Source organism: Vombatus ursinus, unplaced genomic scaffold, assembly GCF_900497805.2.
Source record: "Vombatus ursinus unplaced genomic scaffold, bare-nosed wombat genome assembly UNPS02014786.1, whole genome shotgun sequence".
Lineage (NCBI taxonomy): Eukaryota > Metazoa > Chordata > Mammalia > Diprotodontia > Vombatidae > Vombatus > Vombatus ursinus.
The window spans coordinates 31,183,905-31,201,622 of record NW_020954564.1 but is presented as its reverse complement, the minus strand read 5'-3'; the positions used below and the strand labels follow the sequence as shown (position 1 = coordinate 31,201,622).

At 38.5% G+C, this 17,718-nt stretch overlaps 1 protein-coding gene across 3 annotated transcripts in view; it reads left to right on the top strand.

Moving 5' to 3' along the window:
- BPIFA2 (BPI fold containing family A member 2) overlaps positions 1 to 1,084 on the top strand; it is a 19,352-nt gene extending 18,268 nt beyond the window's left edge. For 2 of the 3 annotated variants that reach the window (XM_027867854.1, XM_027867853.1), the window contains exons 8-9: positions 260 to 338; positions 848 to 1,084. In XM_027867854.1, coding sequence (XP_027723655.1) covers positions 260 to 312 — 53 coding nt within the window. In that variant the 3' untranslated portion in view covers positions 313 to 338; positions 848 to 1,084. The remainder of the gene's footprint in view (positions 1 to 259; positions 339 to 847) is intronic. The other variant, XM_027867855.1, reaches the window with a different exon arrangement.
- Positions 1,085 to 17,718: the final 16,634 nt, after the last annotated feature.

The window sequence follows — 17,718 nt, the reverse complement described above, 5'->3', positions numbered from 1 at the left end:
ACACACACACACACACACACACACACACACACACACACACACACACAGAAAGAGAGAGAGACAGAGGCAGAGACAGAGACAGAGAGCTTTCACTGATAAAGTTCAAGGTCAACTAATCATTTAGTGATTTCGATGGTCTTGCTCTCAGACTTTCTCCCTAAACCAGACTGTAGAGCTACTGTAGCTCTAGGATATAATTTATCAAATAATTATCTCCTAATTTCAGAAATTTAGATCTACACTTTGTGTTTTCTTCTAGACCAACTTCCAACTGCTACCAGTGTGGATGTTCCTTTGAATTCACTCTTATGAATACTCTATTCTGTCCCACCTAACAAGTAAGAATACCTTACTTTCTTCACAAAGCCCTGAAGAAGAAAGGCCACTTATCTCAAGGGACCACAGAATCTTCATCCCTCATCACAGTGATGGTCAGAAGTTCTGGCTAGTTGGTCCAGTGATTAGAACTAATGGGGCCAACTTTCCATTCTAGTATGAATCTGTTGATGTCTTTGTTTCATAGCTACAGAATGGGTCTCAACTCTAGTCACAGACTGATTTCTGTGTCTGGCCCCAGATCTAATTGTAATCTTTGCTACAGGCTAAGACTTAAACTTGGTTATAGACTGAGCCTTTCTTGTGATTTCCCCTTTTTTTCCCCAAGAAAAGATTAATTTTTTTAACCAAGCCACAGATTAATCCCTAGACCTGGGTCCTTTTTGAACCCAAGCAATGGATATAGATTGAGGATTGAACCTAGGTGCAAACAGACTCTGAGCCCATGCACAGATTAGGACAGAAAAATGATTTGGATGTCATAATATAACGCTGTTTTTTTTTGTTACAGGTTCATGTTCTATTGTTTTTGATGAATTCCCTTATAACCTAGTCCATGGATGAGATGTCTTTGAGGTCACTCAGTTTAAGCTAAGGCTTGGATTTACTAATTAATGGGTGTCTTGCTGGTTATCCTCAGGGTCTAACTATCTCTTATTCTGTTTCTTCAACTGGGATCCTCTTTGTGAATGGTGGGTACTGTATTTGTTTTATTCGCTTGGCAATAAAAAGATTTGTTTTCAATGTACCTGATCTGTGTCATTTTCTTGAATGTGAGTACAGAAGTATAGACTTAACTGGAGGAGAAAGGTTCTTGATCCCAGAAGTGTAGTGGACTACTACAACTAGGTGTAGAGTAGGCCTACATTTGCTCCTATCTTCATGTGAAACTGTGGACAATCCTTTGATTGTCTTGGGCCTCAACTTTTCCATCTCTAAAATGAAGGTATTAGACTAGATAATATTTTTTAAGATTAATTTATTAATTAATTTTGAGTTTTCAACATTCATTTTTATAAGATTTTGAGTTCTAAAATTTTCCCCTTCCTCCCTTTTCCCCTCCCCAAGATGGCATGCATTCTGATATAAACTATACATGTATAATCATATTAAACATATTTCCACATTAGTCATGTTGTGAAAGAAGAATCAGAACAAAAGGGGAAAACTACAAGAAAGAAAACAAACAAACAGACAAACAAAAAGGAGAAAATAGTTTGCTTCGATCTATATACAGACTCCATAGGTCTTTCTCTGGATGTGGATGGCATTTTCCATTAGGTAGACTAGATAATCTTGAAATATAATTCTGGCTCTAAAGTTCTGGAATTATTTGTAAGTTTCATAAGGTCAACATTTCAAGAGAGAGATATGTGAGTTCTTAAGTTAGCTGGTACCTGGAACTTAAGTGGAGCAGACATTGAGTCAAACATATAATTTCAGTGGCTTGTGGTATAGACTGATTATGGCAAGGATGGGAAAAGAGGCTGGCTCTTATGATTTGTCATCTCAGAAGGAAGACAGTCGCAATGTGAAATCTAGAAAAGGACTCCTGCAGAAGGTAGGATTTGGAGTGAATCTTGAAGGGAAGGCGAGGAAATTAGGAGGTAGAGGTGTGAAGGGGAACCTTCCAGGTGTAAGGGACAGATAGCATAAATTCTCAGAGTCAAAACATGGAGGGTCATTTTTGAGGAACATTAAGAGCTCTAAGAGCCAGTCTTGATAAGGGTCTCTGCCTTTATGGCGGAAAAAAAGAAAACCATTGTAACACTCCAGCTAAAAGAGTGCTGTAACACCCAGGTGAGGCAAAGGCTGGAGGTGATGAAGATTGCAGCTGCCCTTTGGAGGGCAGACCTACAGAATCCAGAGAATTGACCTGACTAGCAGAGGTGCTATGCCTCATGAAGACTTTTTTTGACTGAGCTGTCTGCCTGGCCCAGTCTAGTAGCAACTATCCAGTCTAGCCCAGCAGTATATGAACTCCGTTGAAGAGCTAGCTCAACAGCCAAGCAAACAGCTCCACTCTGTCTAGTAGTGGATTAACCCATGCAGCTGACTGGACAGTTAACTTCTACTACCTCGTGCCTAGTGTCTAGTTATAGACAGTAACTAGATACTGTGCTCTACAGGGAGCAAGTACGGAGAAAGAAAAGCTATCTAAGTCCTGCTATTCTAGGGTTGTTTCATTGGACACTTGTGTTCCCTATACTCACTAAAATTGTATTTTACTACTCTTATCCTCTCTTGCCCACTCCTCATGGATTATGCATATTTGTGAGAGAGTGCACCTCAAGTTTTGTGGGAAATTCTTTGTAACAATTGTTTTTTGCTATGCCACTTGAATAAATCCCTTTTCTAAAGGACTGAGTATATTGTCTGGTTGCTAATGAAAAGCACATTGGTAGGGCCTCATGAATTGCAGTGTTGTATCTTCAGAAGCTAGAAGAGTGCCTGACACATAGTAGGTACTCAGTAAATGCTTTTTGATTGATTAGCCGTCTGGGAAAAAAGAAGGGACAAAAGAGGAAGACAAATAGATAAATAACTACTGGGCTGGCTGTCTTTACCACATGTAGTGTTGGACTGGGGGAATAATTAGGCCCTCATCTTAAAAGAAATTATTCAAACTGTCTGTATTTGACATAAATTATCTCCCTGTCCCAAAATGTCCAATCAACTTGGTAAATTTTAAAAGTTTATGGAAATGAGCCATATGTTGGGTCCTAAGAGTTTAAAGTAGACATATTTCCACATTAATCATGTTGTGAACGAAGAATCAGAACAAAAGGGGGAAACCACGAGAAACAGAGAAAGAAAGAAGCAAACAAAAAAGAGAAAATAGTTTGCTTTGATCTACATTCAGACTCCATAATTCTTTCTCTGGATATGGATAGCATTTTCCATCATGTAGACTAGCTAATCTTAAAATATAATTCCAGCTCTAAAGATCTTTTTTTTTTTTAAATTTGAAGGTTTCATAAGTTCCACATCTCAAGAGAGAGAAATGTGAGTTCCTAAGTTAGCTGGTACCTAGAACAGTTGTGGAGTAGACATTAAGCCAAACATATAATTTCTAACTGAAACATATAAAATCTGAATGAGATTCTTTCTCCACTTACAAAATGGTCTCAGGTCTACTTTAGAAAAATAAAGTACTCCATGCTGCCGGTTTTGTAGGTAATGCTTCAAACACTTCTTCATTACTTAGCCTGTAGTGAAGATTTTGCATCAGCAAATCTAGAAGTAGAAAAGATATTATATAGTTTATTGTCACTTGAAAATGTAAAACATGATCTAAAAGAATTGTCTTGCAGTTCATTACAACATAATCAAAATAAATCTTGTTTTGCTCCAGAAATGAATGTCTTGTCCTCATTTTAAATTTTTAACAGAGCAAACATTCCAAATTGCTCTCCTTAATTCTTCTGCCATCTCAACCACCCTTTCTCCTTAAATCCTATTGGAAGCAGCTGGCAATCCTTTGCCCAAGAGCTCTGGGATACTACTGCCCTTTTCTCTCTAAGCCACTAGTCCTGCTTCCTACCTGGTGTCTGCAGCCATCATCCATGAGAGCAATTCTTTGAGATGAACTTGCAGTGGCCTCTGCAAGAGCCCTACCTCCTCAACAGCCACAGCTATGGAAAATCAGGGGAAAAAAGTTCTCAGAACCAAAGTTTTGTCACTGTCAAATGGTTCGAAGTCAGAAATGTATATGGTTTTATTAATGGAAATGACTGCCAGGACTTCCCTCCTATTTGACTCCCCAAGAGTCTTTACTGTTCTCTGAGGGGGTACTTGTATCATTTCCTCCATCTCCCCCATTAGAATGCAAACAGTTCATTCCTATAAAGTATTTACTGATTGCTAATTTGTATTTATGTGTTCATGTTTCTCTAAGTTTGTATTTCAAGCTTTTACTCAGCCTTGGTCTCTTCATCAGGAATGCTTGGAAGTCTTCTATTTCATTAAAGGTTAATTTTTATGCTTCTAGGTTTACAGTTAGTTTTTCTGGATAATTTATTCTTGATGGCATCAAGCTTATATCTTTTGCCTTTTGGAACACTGAATAGTAGCTGCTAAATCTTATATGATTCTGACTGTTTCTTAGTATTTGAACTGTCTGTTAGGATTTTTTGAGATTTTTTTTAAACTTGGAAGGTTTGGATTTTGGCTATGATGATCCTTGGAATTTTCATTTTGGAGTTTGTTTGAGGATGTGACTGATGGCATCTTCCTATGTTCACTTGGCCCTCTGGTTTTAAGAGATATGAGCAGTTTTCTTTTATAATTTTTTCAAATATGATGCCTAAGGTTTTTTTTGGAGGGGGAGGGGTTGATGGTGATGGTGATATCATAGTTTTTAAGTAGTAGTCCACTGATGCTTAAATAATCTGTCCTTGACCTGTTTTCTAGGACAGTTGTTTTTTGACAAGAAATACTTTACATTTTCTTTTCTTTTTAGAAGCTTTCAACTTTGTTTTAATATTTCTTATTTATTCATGGAGTCATTAACATCTGTTTGGTCCATTCTAATTTTCAGGTAGCCTGATGCTTGGATAAGGCTTTGTACTTCTTGGTCTAAGCTGTTAATTCTCTTTACAAGCTTCTTTTCCATCATTTTCATATTTTTTCCTAATTCACTGCTTCATCACTCTCATTTCATTTGTAATATACTTTCAAACTCTGTAAAGAAACTCATGTCATTTATTCTAAAAATTCTGACTGATCCTGTGGGCAAGCTGTATTCTGTTTTGGAATTGTTATTCTCTTATTAGTTTATGTCTTGAGCATCTCTGGTCTCAATAATAACTGTTTATCTGTTTTTGTTTGTTTATTTGTTTGTTTAAATCATTCTTCCAGTGTTCTGCTCTGGGCAACCCAGCTGGCCTTGCTGGGAACTCTCAGGGTTGCAATTCTGGCTCTGATGAGAGAAGACTAAGTCCACAATAAGTTCTGGGCACTGAGTCCATGCTGCTGGTCTGGGCAGGGAGCCAAGTCCAAGGTCAGCTCTTATCCCTGCACTACTGGATTTACTTAGAAGTCTAGGCCCTGAGTCCATGATCCCTGTTAACCTTGTCCCATAGATTCGGCTCTTTTCACTTGCGTATAAGTCACTTGGACTGAAAAGGTGATGCTCAGTAATTTCTCCTTTGATTCCCCAGTAACTACAAGATCCAGCATTCTTCTTGGATTATTATTATTATTATTATTTGAGTAATTATGGGGGCAGCTAGGCTTCTTTCTACTCCTCTATCTTACTGTCCCTGTACTTGCAGTATTTTAGTTTCTACCTTGGAAGCTCTGGATTCTGATTATGACATTACTAGTTGTTTTTAATTGGCAATTTCTTTCAGGGGTTGACCAGTACATTCTTTCTATTTTCCTATGGTTCTTATGGTTCTGGGCAATTTTTTTATGATTTCTTTTTTGTTGTTACTTACTTTTCATTTATTTTATTAATTTATTTTCATTTATCAACAAACACTTCCATAAGCTTTTGAGTTTTAAATTTTTATCCCCCTCTCTCCCTACTTCCCTTCCCAAGATGGCATGCAATGTAATATAGGCTATACATATACATTCTTATTAAACATATTTTCACATTAGTGATGTTGTAAGTAAGTTGTAAGTAAGTAAGAATTAGAACTAATAGGAGGAACCACCAGAAAGAAAATAGTGAATAGTATGTTTTGATCTGCATTTAATCTCCATAGTTCTTTTTTTGGATGTGGATAGCATTTTCCATCATGAGGCTTTTGGAGATGTCTTAGATCCTTGTATTGCTGAGAGGGACTAAGTCTATCAAAGTCAGTCATCACTCAATGTAGCTGTTACTGTGTACAATGTTCTCTTGGTTCTGCTCACTTCACTCAGTATCAAACCATATAAGTCTTTCCAGGTTTATCTGAAGTCTGCCTGTTCATCATTTCTTATAGCACAATAATATTCCATCACATTCATATATCACATTCACAATTATCATAACTATCTCTGTCTTTCTCTCTATCCTTCCCCCCCATTTATGCTTTTCTTTCTACTTTCTCCTTTTCCCTCCTCAATAATGTTTTGCTTTTGACCACCGCCTCCCTCAGTCCTACCTCCCTTCTATTAGCACCCCCCCATATTATTCTTCTGGTTTTTATTTCATCCCACATAGAAATGTTCAAATGTTTCTTGAAAATCATAATCATGATGATTTCATACATACAGTCACATTCCTTTCATTCCCATACTGTCTACTTTCTTTATCTGCTTCCCAAATCAATGGAATCTACTTTTTCACCTCTCCTTTTTCACGATCACAGAAAGTATAGCTGGGAATACATTGTTATATTGAAGCCTTTTTTTTCCTCCCTTTGACCTTTTGGGGGCATGTTTTCAATCATGAGATAACAGGTTAGCCACTTTCACACTTAATTCCTAAGCTTTATAGAAAATTTTGAATCAACATAATCAAAGACATATTTTTGTGTTTATCTTCCCACAGTCTCTCCAAAATGACTTTCATTTTTTGCAGTTTTTGCATGTCAGATTCACATTTATTTCCATTTCTCTTTTTATCAATGATTTGGAGTACGTTTTTGTATATTCGCTGACAGTTTATAATTTGAAGCATTGTTTATGTTCTTTAACTACTTGTACATTGCCAATAGGCTCTTGGTCTTTTATGTGTGTCAATTATGTATAGATTTTGGTTCTGAGACTTTTATGAAGATTTTCTTTCCTACCACAAGGTTTCTCTTCTTTTTCTATGCGTTCATGCAAAAGTTTTTTTTTAATGTATTTAATTGAAATTATATATTTTAGGATTAGTTCTATCCCTTGTGTGGTTAAGAATGCTTCCCCCTAGTCAAAGTTGTGAAAGATGCTACCTTCTGTTCTCCATATAGATTATCACAACAGCCTCCTAACAGAGGTTTCCCAGCCTCTGCTCTTAACTCCCTTCCATCCAACATGGACCCATTGTTAGCCTTGTCTTCCAGAAGGCAAAGGTCTTGCCAGTGTACATCATTCTCCTCTTCAAAATCTTACAATGGCTCCATTCAACATGTGGCCTTTGGGACTCTTTCCTCCTTTAGGGTTGAATAGCACAGGTCAATATTCTGTTTTAATTTGTCTATCAAGTGGATTGTCCCAATGTGCCTCTGGTCTCAACAGTGTGATCACACTACTCCAAACTATTTTCTTGAAACCCATCATTAGATACTGTGTTTCCTTATTTCTATGGCCAAAATAGTGTTGAGTATTATTGATGATTTAATAGCCACGACTGGGTTTTCTCACTCATCACTCATTTTGGGGCATAAGTTCACAGGGTCACAGAATTTATAGCTTCAAATGACCCTGATATATAGACTAGTAAAAGTGGAAACAACTAAGACAATCAGCCTATAATTTTTTTTAAAGTGACAGCATTACCGAATTTAATTTATAATTTTAGTGTTATATAAATCAAACTACCAAAAGGATCCTTTATAGAGCTAGATATAATAATAACAAAATTTCTTTGGAGGAAGATTCTTTGGAGGATTAGAGAAACAAGAAGTGAGGCACCAAGACCAGTTAGGATGGTATGGAAATTGTCCATTTCGGGCAATGTGAGTGGAGACAAGAGGGTGGAAGAGATTTTATGGAAGTAGGATTGACTGCCTTCCAAATGATGATATACATAGTGAGGGAGAGGGAGGAATCCAAGATGACTCTAAGTGTACAGGTCTGGGCAGCTAGAAGGATGACAGCAAAGTGTTGCATTGACACAGGGATGTTCATAAGAAGGGTGGATTTGGAAGAAAAGTTAAGGAGCTGTTTTGGTTATATGGAGAGGTGTAAGGGCAAGAGCTGTCAATTTGGAGTCAAATGACTTGGGTTTCAATCCTAGACCTGTTGTTATTAACTATGCACCGTTGGGGCAAGTCACTTAATCACTCAATCTTAATCTTCTTATGTATAAAGTGAGAATGTCGGGCATCCTAAATGTTTTCTCTAGTCCTAAAACTATGATGTTATAAACACAGAATGCAATTTCCTTGAGGTCATGGATAGAGATAGATACATATATAGACATAGATATGTGTGCACACATACATAGATAGATTCACATATATAGATATAAATATAGTTTTTTTGGTTTGTCTATCTTCAGCATTTAGCAATAGATTATTGTTTGTGGGATTTAATTGAATATCAGCTTTTGGTCCATCCCAAAAACCTCTGGTAACAACTCGGTACCTTTTGTTGAGTGGGGCAGAGCCTCATCTCTATCTTTCCCCATCTCTCCCTCTCCTCCATCATTATTTGGTCTGTGTCTGGTCACTGGAGTGAAGGGGAAAAGGGCTGAAATGGAGACATAAAACACTTCTAACAATCCTTATCTCAGTTTTCCACTCCTCAAGGATGCTTTGTGCTACTTTAGAAATACCAGCTGTGATACTCTTGGACTGTCCTTAAAGGATCTAGATAGGTCTGCCCTGTAGAGTTAGTTGGCCAACAGCATGAACTTTGACATCCAGTACAGATCAACTGTTTCTACACTTGCTTGTTTCCTGAGATTTTCAGATGGTATTCAGGGAGGTTTTGATTCAATCATGTATTGGCACAAGCACTGAAGAAATGGAATGGGTATGTAGGAAGACTGATGCATTGAATAGAGTGTTGGACTTAAGAGTCAGGAAGATTTAGGTTAAAATCCCACCTCTGATACATACTTGCTTGTGACCTTCACCACATGACTAAACCTGTTTCCGCAACTGAAAAATGTAGATGCTGGCAATGGACCTCACAGGATTAATCATTCTGAAGCTTCAATAATATAACATATGTAAAGTGTATTGCCAAACTTTAAACTTCTTTGTAAATATACATTATTATTTCATAAAGACAGAATGGTGTTTTCTCAAATCATCAATGGAACAACTTGAAGAGACTTTAAGGAGCTTCAGGTATAGCCCTTCCTTTTACAAGTGAGAAAAATCCCCTGGTAGAGGAATTGGCTTACTCAAAGTCACCAGCTAAAAGGGAGCCAGGACTAGAATTTAGGTCTCCCCGTCCAGGGCTTTTTTTCCATGTCTGAAATCCTCAGGCAGGACCACAATGTTTTTTCAAAACTCATCAGATTAAGGTTTTCATTTCTATGGTGCTTCTGAGTCCAATAGTTAGCACTGAATTCTTATAGCCACAATGACCACAATACCATCAGTTGCCAACTCAAGGGCATTTAACCAGAGAAGGTGGTAAGGAAAGAAGACTACTGTATCAGGTCCAAAGAGGTTAGTTTATTTTGAAAGTAGCACCAGTAGGAGAACATATTTGAAACCTAGAGAAGATGATGGCTATAGGTTCATCCCAAGAAATGTGTTCCTTGCAATCAGCAGTCATCTAATCATTATGGACATCAGCAGGTAAAGTAAAGAGCTATCTGGAAAGTCTTCCATGACAGATGATGAGCAGGCAAAAATTATGGATGGAGTAAAATGGTCAGAGTTTATGACATTTGTTTTCTATGTGATTCAATCCACAAAGCCATACTATATTAATAAAGATTGAACTTGGCATCAGAGGATCTGAGTTCAAATCCCAACTGTGCTACTTAACTAACTACTTTGAATGTTCCTAAGAATCAAGAGAGGAGACAAAATTCACAATCTTGAAAAATCATTAAGAACTGCCACAGATGTACTAAGAACCATTATGACAGGTACTAAGAACTATTGGAAGTATGGAACAGAAACCATCACTGTGTGCTGGGGATTATCATAGAATGATTTTAGCTCTCATGTTGGTATTAGGTTGTACAATTATTAGTGTGCCTACTTTACAGAATAGGAAACTGAGGCTCTGAGGAGTTAAGTGAATACTTCCAATTTTACACTAGTTAAAGAGTCAATTCTAGGTCCAATGCTCTTTCTTCTACCCAGTGGTTCCCCTTCAGGAAAGGGTTTTTGAAACAGATGAGAACAGACACACAAAAATCTGTTCCCTACCTTCAAGACACAGTGTTTGAACTTAACTGCAATTTCTGGGAGCCAAGATCACAATCCCTTTTTGACTTCTTCAAAAAACAAAACAAAAAAAACCCCAAAAAACAGAAAATAGTGTCCGAGAAAAATCGTAGAACAGAGGAGCCAGCAGAAAGACAGGGTGGAGCAGTCTTTTTCCCCAGGAAATTTGAAGGATCAGCCAGAAAGGTCCATTTCACTAAGGTAAAAGGGGAGTGCATTCCAGGACAGGAAGTGTCTCAACAAGCCAGGGGCAAGCCCCACCTAAGCAAACCATCAGCAGATCTTGAGCCCAAGGGTGGTAGAATAGGCAAACACCAACACCAGGAACCCCCATGTGCCTTAGCATAGCCAGGGGAACTGAAAGACTCCAGCTTAGAGAAGCAACACGCGCATTGTCCCTGGCAAGCAGGCATCACCCAGCAGTGGACCTCCCTGTGCTTCAGAACAGCTCCAGGGAAATGCAGAAAAACCTCACCTGGCCTCAGTACACATCAGACACCACCAGTAAGATCCCAGTTCATCACCCAGATTCCACCTACAGAAAGCTAGGGCAAGGGTGGAAGCAGAAAGAAAATGTAAGAACTGAATGGAAGATATGAGGGTGATGCAGATTGGTAAGACTGTAAATTCTTTGAGGACAAAGAATATGTCATTTCATTTTTCTAAGTGCCAAGGCCTGGCATGGAGCCTTGCACATATTAGATGCATAAGAAATATTTCATATTCTTGCTCTGAGCTTCTCTGTCCCTCTTCTATGTTCTAAATTAGTGGAATTTAAACTCCTCAAGGGGAGACTAGGCAGCACAATGGATAGAGTGTCAGGTCTGGAGCCAGGAAGACCCATTTTCCTGAATTCAAATCTGACCTCACATACTTTCTAGCTTTGTGACCCTGGGCAAGTCACTTGAACTTCCTTCCCCCAGTTTCCTCATCTGTCAAATGAACTAGAGTAGGAAATGGCAAACCATTCCAGCATCTTTGCCAAGAAAACCCCAAATGGGGTCACTAAGAGTTAGATGTGACTGAAACAAGTGAATGAGCTCCTTGAGGAAGAAGATAATTTCATTCTTATAATATTTGTTTCTCCAGTGCCTTAGGAGCTTAATACCTAAGTGTTCATTGAACATGATAAAAATTCTCTACCTAGGTCTGGCTGATGCCATTACCTACATTTGAAGGTAACTTAACATAGCTGGGTGGCAGTCCTGGGGCTAGGGGAGTGCTGGCATGGTGGAGCTTGTAGTGGTGGTAGAGAGGAAATCCTCCTCCCAGTTCCAAGGCAGAAAAGAGTGCCTGTGGTCACTCATAGACCAGAGCACAGACCAGGAAAGGAGTAAACACCTAGCCCCTCATCATACCACCTTGGAAGAACTGAAAATTTACAGGTCCCTAGAAGTATCTCTGAAAACAGCTGCACAAAACCCCTGAAGCTTAGGACAGCACATTCTCCATGCTGGAAGTAGACCCTTACCTTAACAAAGAGTTTATCACTCAAATAATTGGCTGAGATCATGAGCAAACTGTGCAAAAAGAGTCAGACCACGGAATCTTTCCTTGTTGACAAAGAAGATCAAAACACAAGACCAGAAGAAGGCAACAAAGTCAAAGCTCCTCCATCCAAAGCCTCTAAGAAAAATATGAATTAGTCCCAGGCCATGGAAGAGCTCAAAAAGGATTTTGAGAAGCAAGTAAGAGAAGTAGAGGAAAAACTGGGAAGAGAAATGAGAGTGATGCAAGAAAATCATGAAAAACTAGTAAACCGCTTGCTACAGGAGACCCAACAAAATACTGAAGAAAATAACACCTTAAAAAATAGCCTAACTCAAATGGCAAAAGAGGTCCAAAAAGCCATGGAGAAGAAGAATGTCTTAAAAAGCAGAATTGACCAAATGGAAAAGGAAGTCCAAAAGCTCACTGAAAAAAAAAACTTCCTTAAAAATCAGAATAGAGCAATTGGAAGCTAGTGACTTTATTGGAAACCAAGACACTGTAAAACAAATCCAAAAGAATGAAAAAATAGAAGATAATGTGAAATATCTCATTGGAAAAACAACTGACCTGGAAAATAGATCCAGGAGAGAATTTAAAAATGATTGGACTATCTGAAAGCCATGATCAAAAAAAAAAAAACAAAACATTGACAATATCTTTCAAGAAATGATCAAGGAAAACTGCCCTGATATTTTAGAACTAGAGGGCAAAATAAAAATTGAATGAATCCACCAAGCACCTCCTGAAAGAGATCCCCAAAGGATAAGCCCTAGGAATATTATAGCCAAATTCCAGAGTTCCCAGGTCATGGAAAAAATATTGCAAGCAGCCAGGAAGAAACAATTCAAGTACTGTGGAAATACAATCAGGATAACACAAGATTTAGCAGCTTCTACATTAAGGGACCAGCAGGCTTGGAATATAATATTCTGGAGGGCAAAGGAGATACGATTACAACCAAGAATCACCTACCCAGCAAAACTGAGTATAATTCTTCAGGGGAAAAAATGGACATTCAGTGAAATAGGGGACTTTCAAGCATTCTGGATGAAAAGAAAACCCCAAATGAGGTCAGAAAGAGTTTGACATAACTGAAAAATGACTGAACAAAAACAAAAACCTCATCTGTGTCTAAAATGTTACTTCTTCCTTGAAACTCTCTCTGATCACCCAGTTAAACACAATCTTTGCTTTTGTTCTACTTTTGTTTGCGTCAGTACTCATCATATTCTCTCCTGTGACTTCGTCTTCCTCATTGGAATGTAAGCTCCTTGAAGACAGGAATTGTCTTTATTTTTGCTTATATTTTTTCCACCATTTTCTTTATTAATTTATTTTAATTTATCAACAATCATTTCCATAAGCATTTGAGTTTTAAATTTTTCTTCCCCTCCCTCCCTACCTCCCTCCCCAAGATGGCATGCAATCTAATATAGGCTATACATATACATTCCTATTAAACACATTTTCACATTAGTGATGTTGTAAGTAAGAATTAGAACTAATAAGAGGAACCATCAGAAAGAGGAAGCAAAACACAACAGAAGATAAAAAACAGCAAGTAGTGTGCTTCGATCAGCATTCAAACTCCATAGTTCTTTCATTGGATGTAGATAGCATTTTCCGTCAAGAGGCTTTTGGAAATGTCTTAGATCCTTGTATTGCTGAGAGGGGTTAAGTCTATCAAAGTCAGTCATCACTCAATGTGTACAACATTCTCCTGGTTCTGCTCACTTCACTCAGCATCAAACCATACAAGTCTTTCCAGGTTTATCTGAAGTCTACCTGTTCATCATTTCTTATAGCACAATAGTATTCCATTACATTCATATATCACATTCACAAATATGATTGCTATCTGTATCTTTCTCCCCATCTTTTTCCTCCCCTGTTTAAGCTTTTCTTTTCCCTTTTTTCTTTTCTCTCCTCACTAATGTTTTGCTTTGACTACCGCCTCCCTCAGTCCTACCTCCCTTCTATTAGCCCCCTCCCTTTTCTTTCCCCTTTTTCCTCCTACTGCCTATAGGGCATATTAGATTTCTATACCTAACTGATTATGCTATTCCCTTCTTGAGCCAAATCTGATGAGAGTAAGGTTCAAACAATGCTCATCTCCCTCCCTTCTTTCCCTCTGCTGTAATAAATTTTTGTGCCTTTTCCTGTGATGTAATTTACCCTTGTCTGTCTCCTCCTTTCCTTTTCTCTCAGTACATTTTCTTTGTTAAATCAGATTAATTCACTTACTTGCATCCATTTAACCCACTTGATTAGGTTTTTTTCATTCTTACATCAAAGTCAACTTATACTTCCTTTATGTATACCCCTTTAGCATGGTGTAATAACAATAGAGTTTTCAAGGGTTACAAGTGTCATCTTCCCTTGTAGGGATGTTAAGAGTTTGCCCTTACTAATAACATGTTGTTGCTTTCTGTCCCTTCTACCTTTTTATGTCTCTCTTGAGTCTTATATTTGAAGATCAAATTTTTTGTTGAGCTCTGGTCTTTTTATCAGGAAGGTATGGAAGTTCCTTATTTTGTTGAATATCCTTCTCTTCCCCTGAAAGATCATGCTCATTTTCTCTGGGTAGTTGATCCTTGCTTGTAATCCAAGATCCTTTGCCATATGGAATATCATATTCCACACCCTACAGTCTTTTAATGTAGAAGCTGCAAGGTCCTGTGTAATCCTGACGGTGGTTCCATGATATTTAAATTGTTTCTTTCTGGCTGCTTCTAGTGTTTTCTCTTTGACCTGGTAATTTTGGAATTTGGCTACTATATTCCTTTGGTGTTTTCAATTTGGGATCTCTTTCAGGAGGTGATTGGTGGAGTCTTTCTATGGCTATTTTACCTTCTGGTTCTAGGACTTCGGGGCAGTTTTCCTTTATGATTTCCTGAAAGATACTGTCCAGGCTCTTTTTTTCATCGTGATTTTCAGGTAGACCAATAATTTTTAAATTGTCTCTCCTGGATCAATTTTCCAGGTCCATTGTTTTACCAATGAGATATTTTACATGTTCATCTATTTTTTCATTCTTTTGTTTTTGTTTGACTAATTCTTGCTCTCTTATAGAGTCATTAGCTTCCATTTGCTCAATTCTAAGTTTTAACAAATTGTTTTCTTCTATTAGATTTTGTACCTCCTTCCCCATTTGGCCATTTGTATTTTTTAGGGGCTTGTTTTCTTCAGTGTATTTTTTTTCCAGTTGGTCAATTGTATTTTTTAGGGACTTGTTTTCTGCAGTTAATTTTTGTCCTTCCTTTTCCAAGCTATTGACTCTCTCTTGCATACCTCTCATTTCTTTTCCCATTTTTTCTTCTACCTCTCTCATTTGACTTTTAAAATCCTTCTTGAGCTCTTCTAAGAAGGTTTTTTGGGCTTCAGACCAGTTCATATTCCCTTTTGAGGTTCCAGATGTGGGTTTGTTGACAATGTTGTCCTCTTCAGAATTTTTGCCTCGATCTTCGCTCTTCTCATAATAAGAATCTATCCAACATTTCTTTTTGCTCATGGTGTTTGTTTATTTCCTGGCCTTTAAAGAGATTGGGCTCTCCTGCTGGGGAGCAGAGGGCACTGACCCAAGCTTTTTGTGTTGGGAGACTAGGGCCTGGTTGATGGCTTTGTGTGCTGGGGCCTCCAATGTTGGCAGTTGGATGCTGTAGGGTTCTGGCAGCTTACCTGGTGTTGGGCTGGAAACAGCAACACTGGAGCTCTAGGGGTAGGATTGGGTAATGTGGCTCCTGGAAATTTCCTGCTCACCCAGGCCTTTCCTTCCTTTTGCTTTCTTCAGCTCTTTTCAGATGGATGTTGTAGGGTGTTTATCTGCCTGGGGCCCCTTGGAGCACTGCTTCCCTTAGTTTTGCTGAGCCACTGGGAGAGCAGGTTGTTGTAGAATGCTGAGGCACCTGGTGGTTTTCTAAGCTGGTTTCCACTGGTTCCCCCACCCTCAATGAGGCACTCAGGGGTACAGGTGTTGGTGTTTACCTGCTTCACTAACTGTGCTTCAGGATCTCCTCCTGGTAAGCTGAGGTGGGGCTTTTCACTAGCTTGCTGGGATGCCTACCTTTCTGTACTACTCTCCTTCCCCCAGGGTAAGAGGGGCTTTTCCAGTTACCTGGAAAGCTACCTGGGCTACTGGACTGCTGCACTCCATTTTTTTTCTGGTTTGGCTGTTCCAGGGTTTTTCCTGGGGTGATATTTTCTGGGCTTTCAGGAGTTAATAAAGGAGAGTAAGAGAGACCCACCTCTTACTCTGCCATCTTGGCCCCCCTCTTTTATGATTTCTTGAAAGAAAAAAGCGTACAGAAGTTTGTTTTGTTTTGTTTTGTTTTTGGTCATGGTTTTCCTTCTGATGATTCTGAATCCATCTCTTCTTCCTTTGTTTTCCGGGTCAGTTGTCTTTGATAACTTACATTTTTTCCTATTTTTAAAAATCTTTGGACTACAACATTTCTTATTGTCTCATGGAATCATTGAGTCTTGTTTCCCTGTTTCTATCTTTCTAGGAGTTTACTACTTTAATAAGTTTTCCACCTTTTGTTTTAAGCTATTTATTTTCCTTTTTTTTTTTAAGAATTCTAATTACATTTCTTAATACTCCATGAACTAGAGATCACGCCATATTAGAGCAGCTTGGAGGAGTGAGGGCATTTAGCTTGCAGAAGAGGAGATATGGTGGGGAGCAGGGGAAGTTGAGAGAGATCTTATTTCACATTTTTCCCCTTCATGATACAAACGTTCATTCCAGTCAATCTAGAAAGCTCCCTGTTCTCTATACATGGCATTTTATCTCTCAGATCCATGCTTCTGCACAAATGAGCCTCATATCTTCCTCCTTACCTTTGTCTCATGGCATTCCTAGCTTCTTTCATGGAAAGTTCGGCTGCAACCTCCTACACGGGGTCTTTCCTGCAATTTATCCCCTTCCTTCCCCCACTGCCCCAGACGCTTTCATCCCTTGACATTACTTTGTTTACAATCTTTTTTTTTCCATACTCATAAGTATGTTACCTCCTCCAACAGAATGTGGGCTTCTTGAGAGTGAACATGTTTAATTTTTTTTCCTCTTAGTATCCCTAGGATCTAGCATAATGCATTTCATTTAAAAGTCCTTTAATAAATGGTTGCTGAACTGAATGAATGGAATTAAACTAGAGGTAATTGAGGAAAGCCACAAAGAGGCTTGATGATATCTGCTTGACATAAGGAAAAATGTCTTAATTATAGACAGTTTTCACATGATGCAAATTTGACTTTACATAAAGAGTTCTGAAAGAAATCCAAATGGCAAAAAAAAACCACCTTTGTTAACTCTACTGTAAAGTACTATGCTTTCTCTCTCTGCTCCTGCCCCTCAGCACTCTGTGACCTCCCACTTCTCTCCCCACTTAAAAAAAAACAAAAACCTAAAAAATTCTAAAAAAAAACCCCTCTCCAAGAGAAAGTAGAAGAGCAGACCCAGAAAGACTACTCCACTGCCTCCAGATGGGGATTTGGCTCTGGTGCTGAGAGAAGAGACCTTTGTCCCCTGTACTCTATACGATGCCCTGCCTCTCCTGCCTGGGTCCGATCCCCATGTGTCTGCCACCCCACTTCTTCCTCTCAGTTCTGATCAGGCTTCTGTGTGGCTGCCCTGCCCATTTCTTCTCCTGCTCTGATTTCTCTGTCCTGGGTCCCCATGTATTCTTTTTTTATTAATTAATTTATTTTTAGTTTTCAGCAATTGCTTTCATAAGATTTTGAGTTTTAAATTTTCTCCCCCTTCCTTCCTACCTCTATTCCCACGATGGCGTGCAAACTGATATAGGCTCTACATACACATTCCTATTAAACATACTGTCACATTAGTCATGTTGTAAAGAATTAGAACCAATAGGAGGAACCACAAGAAAGA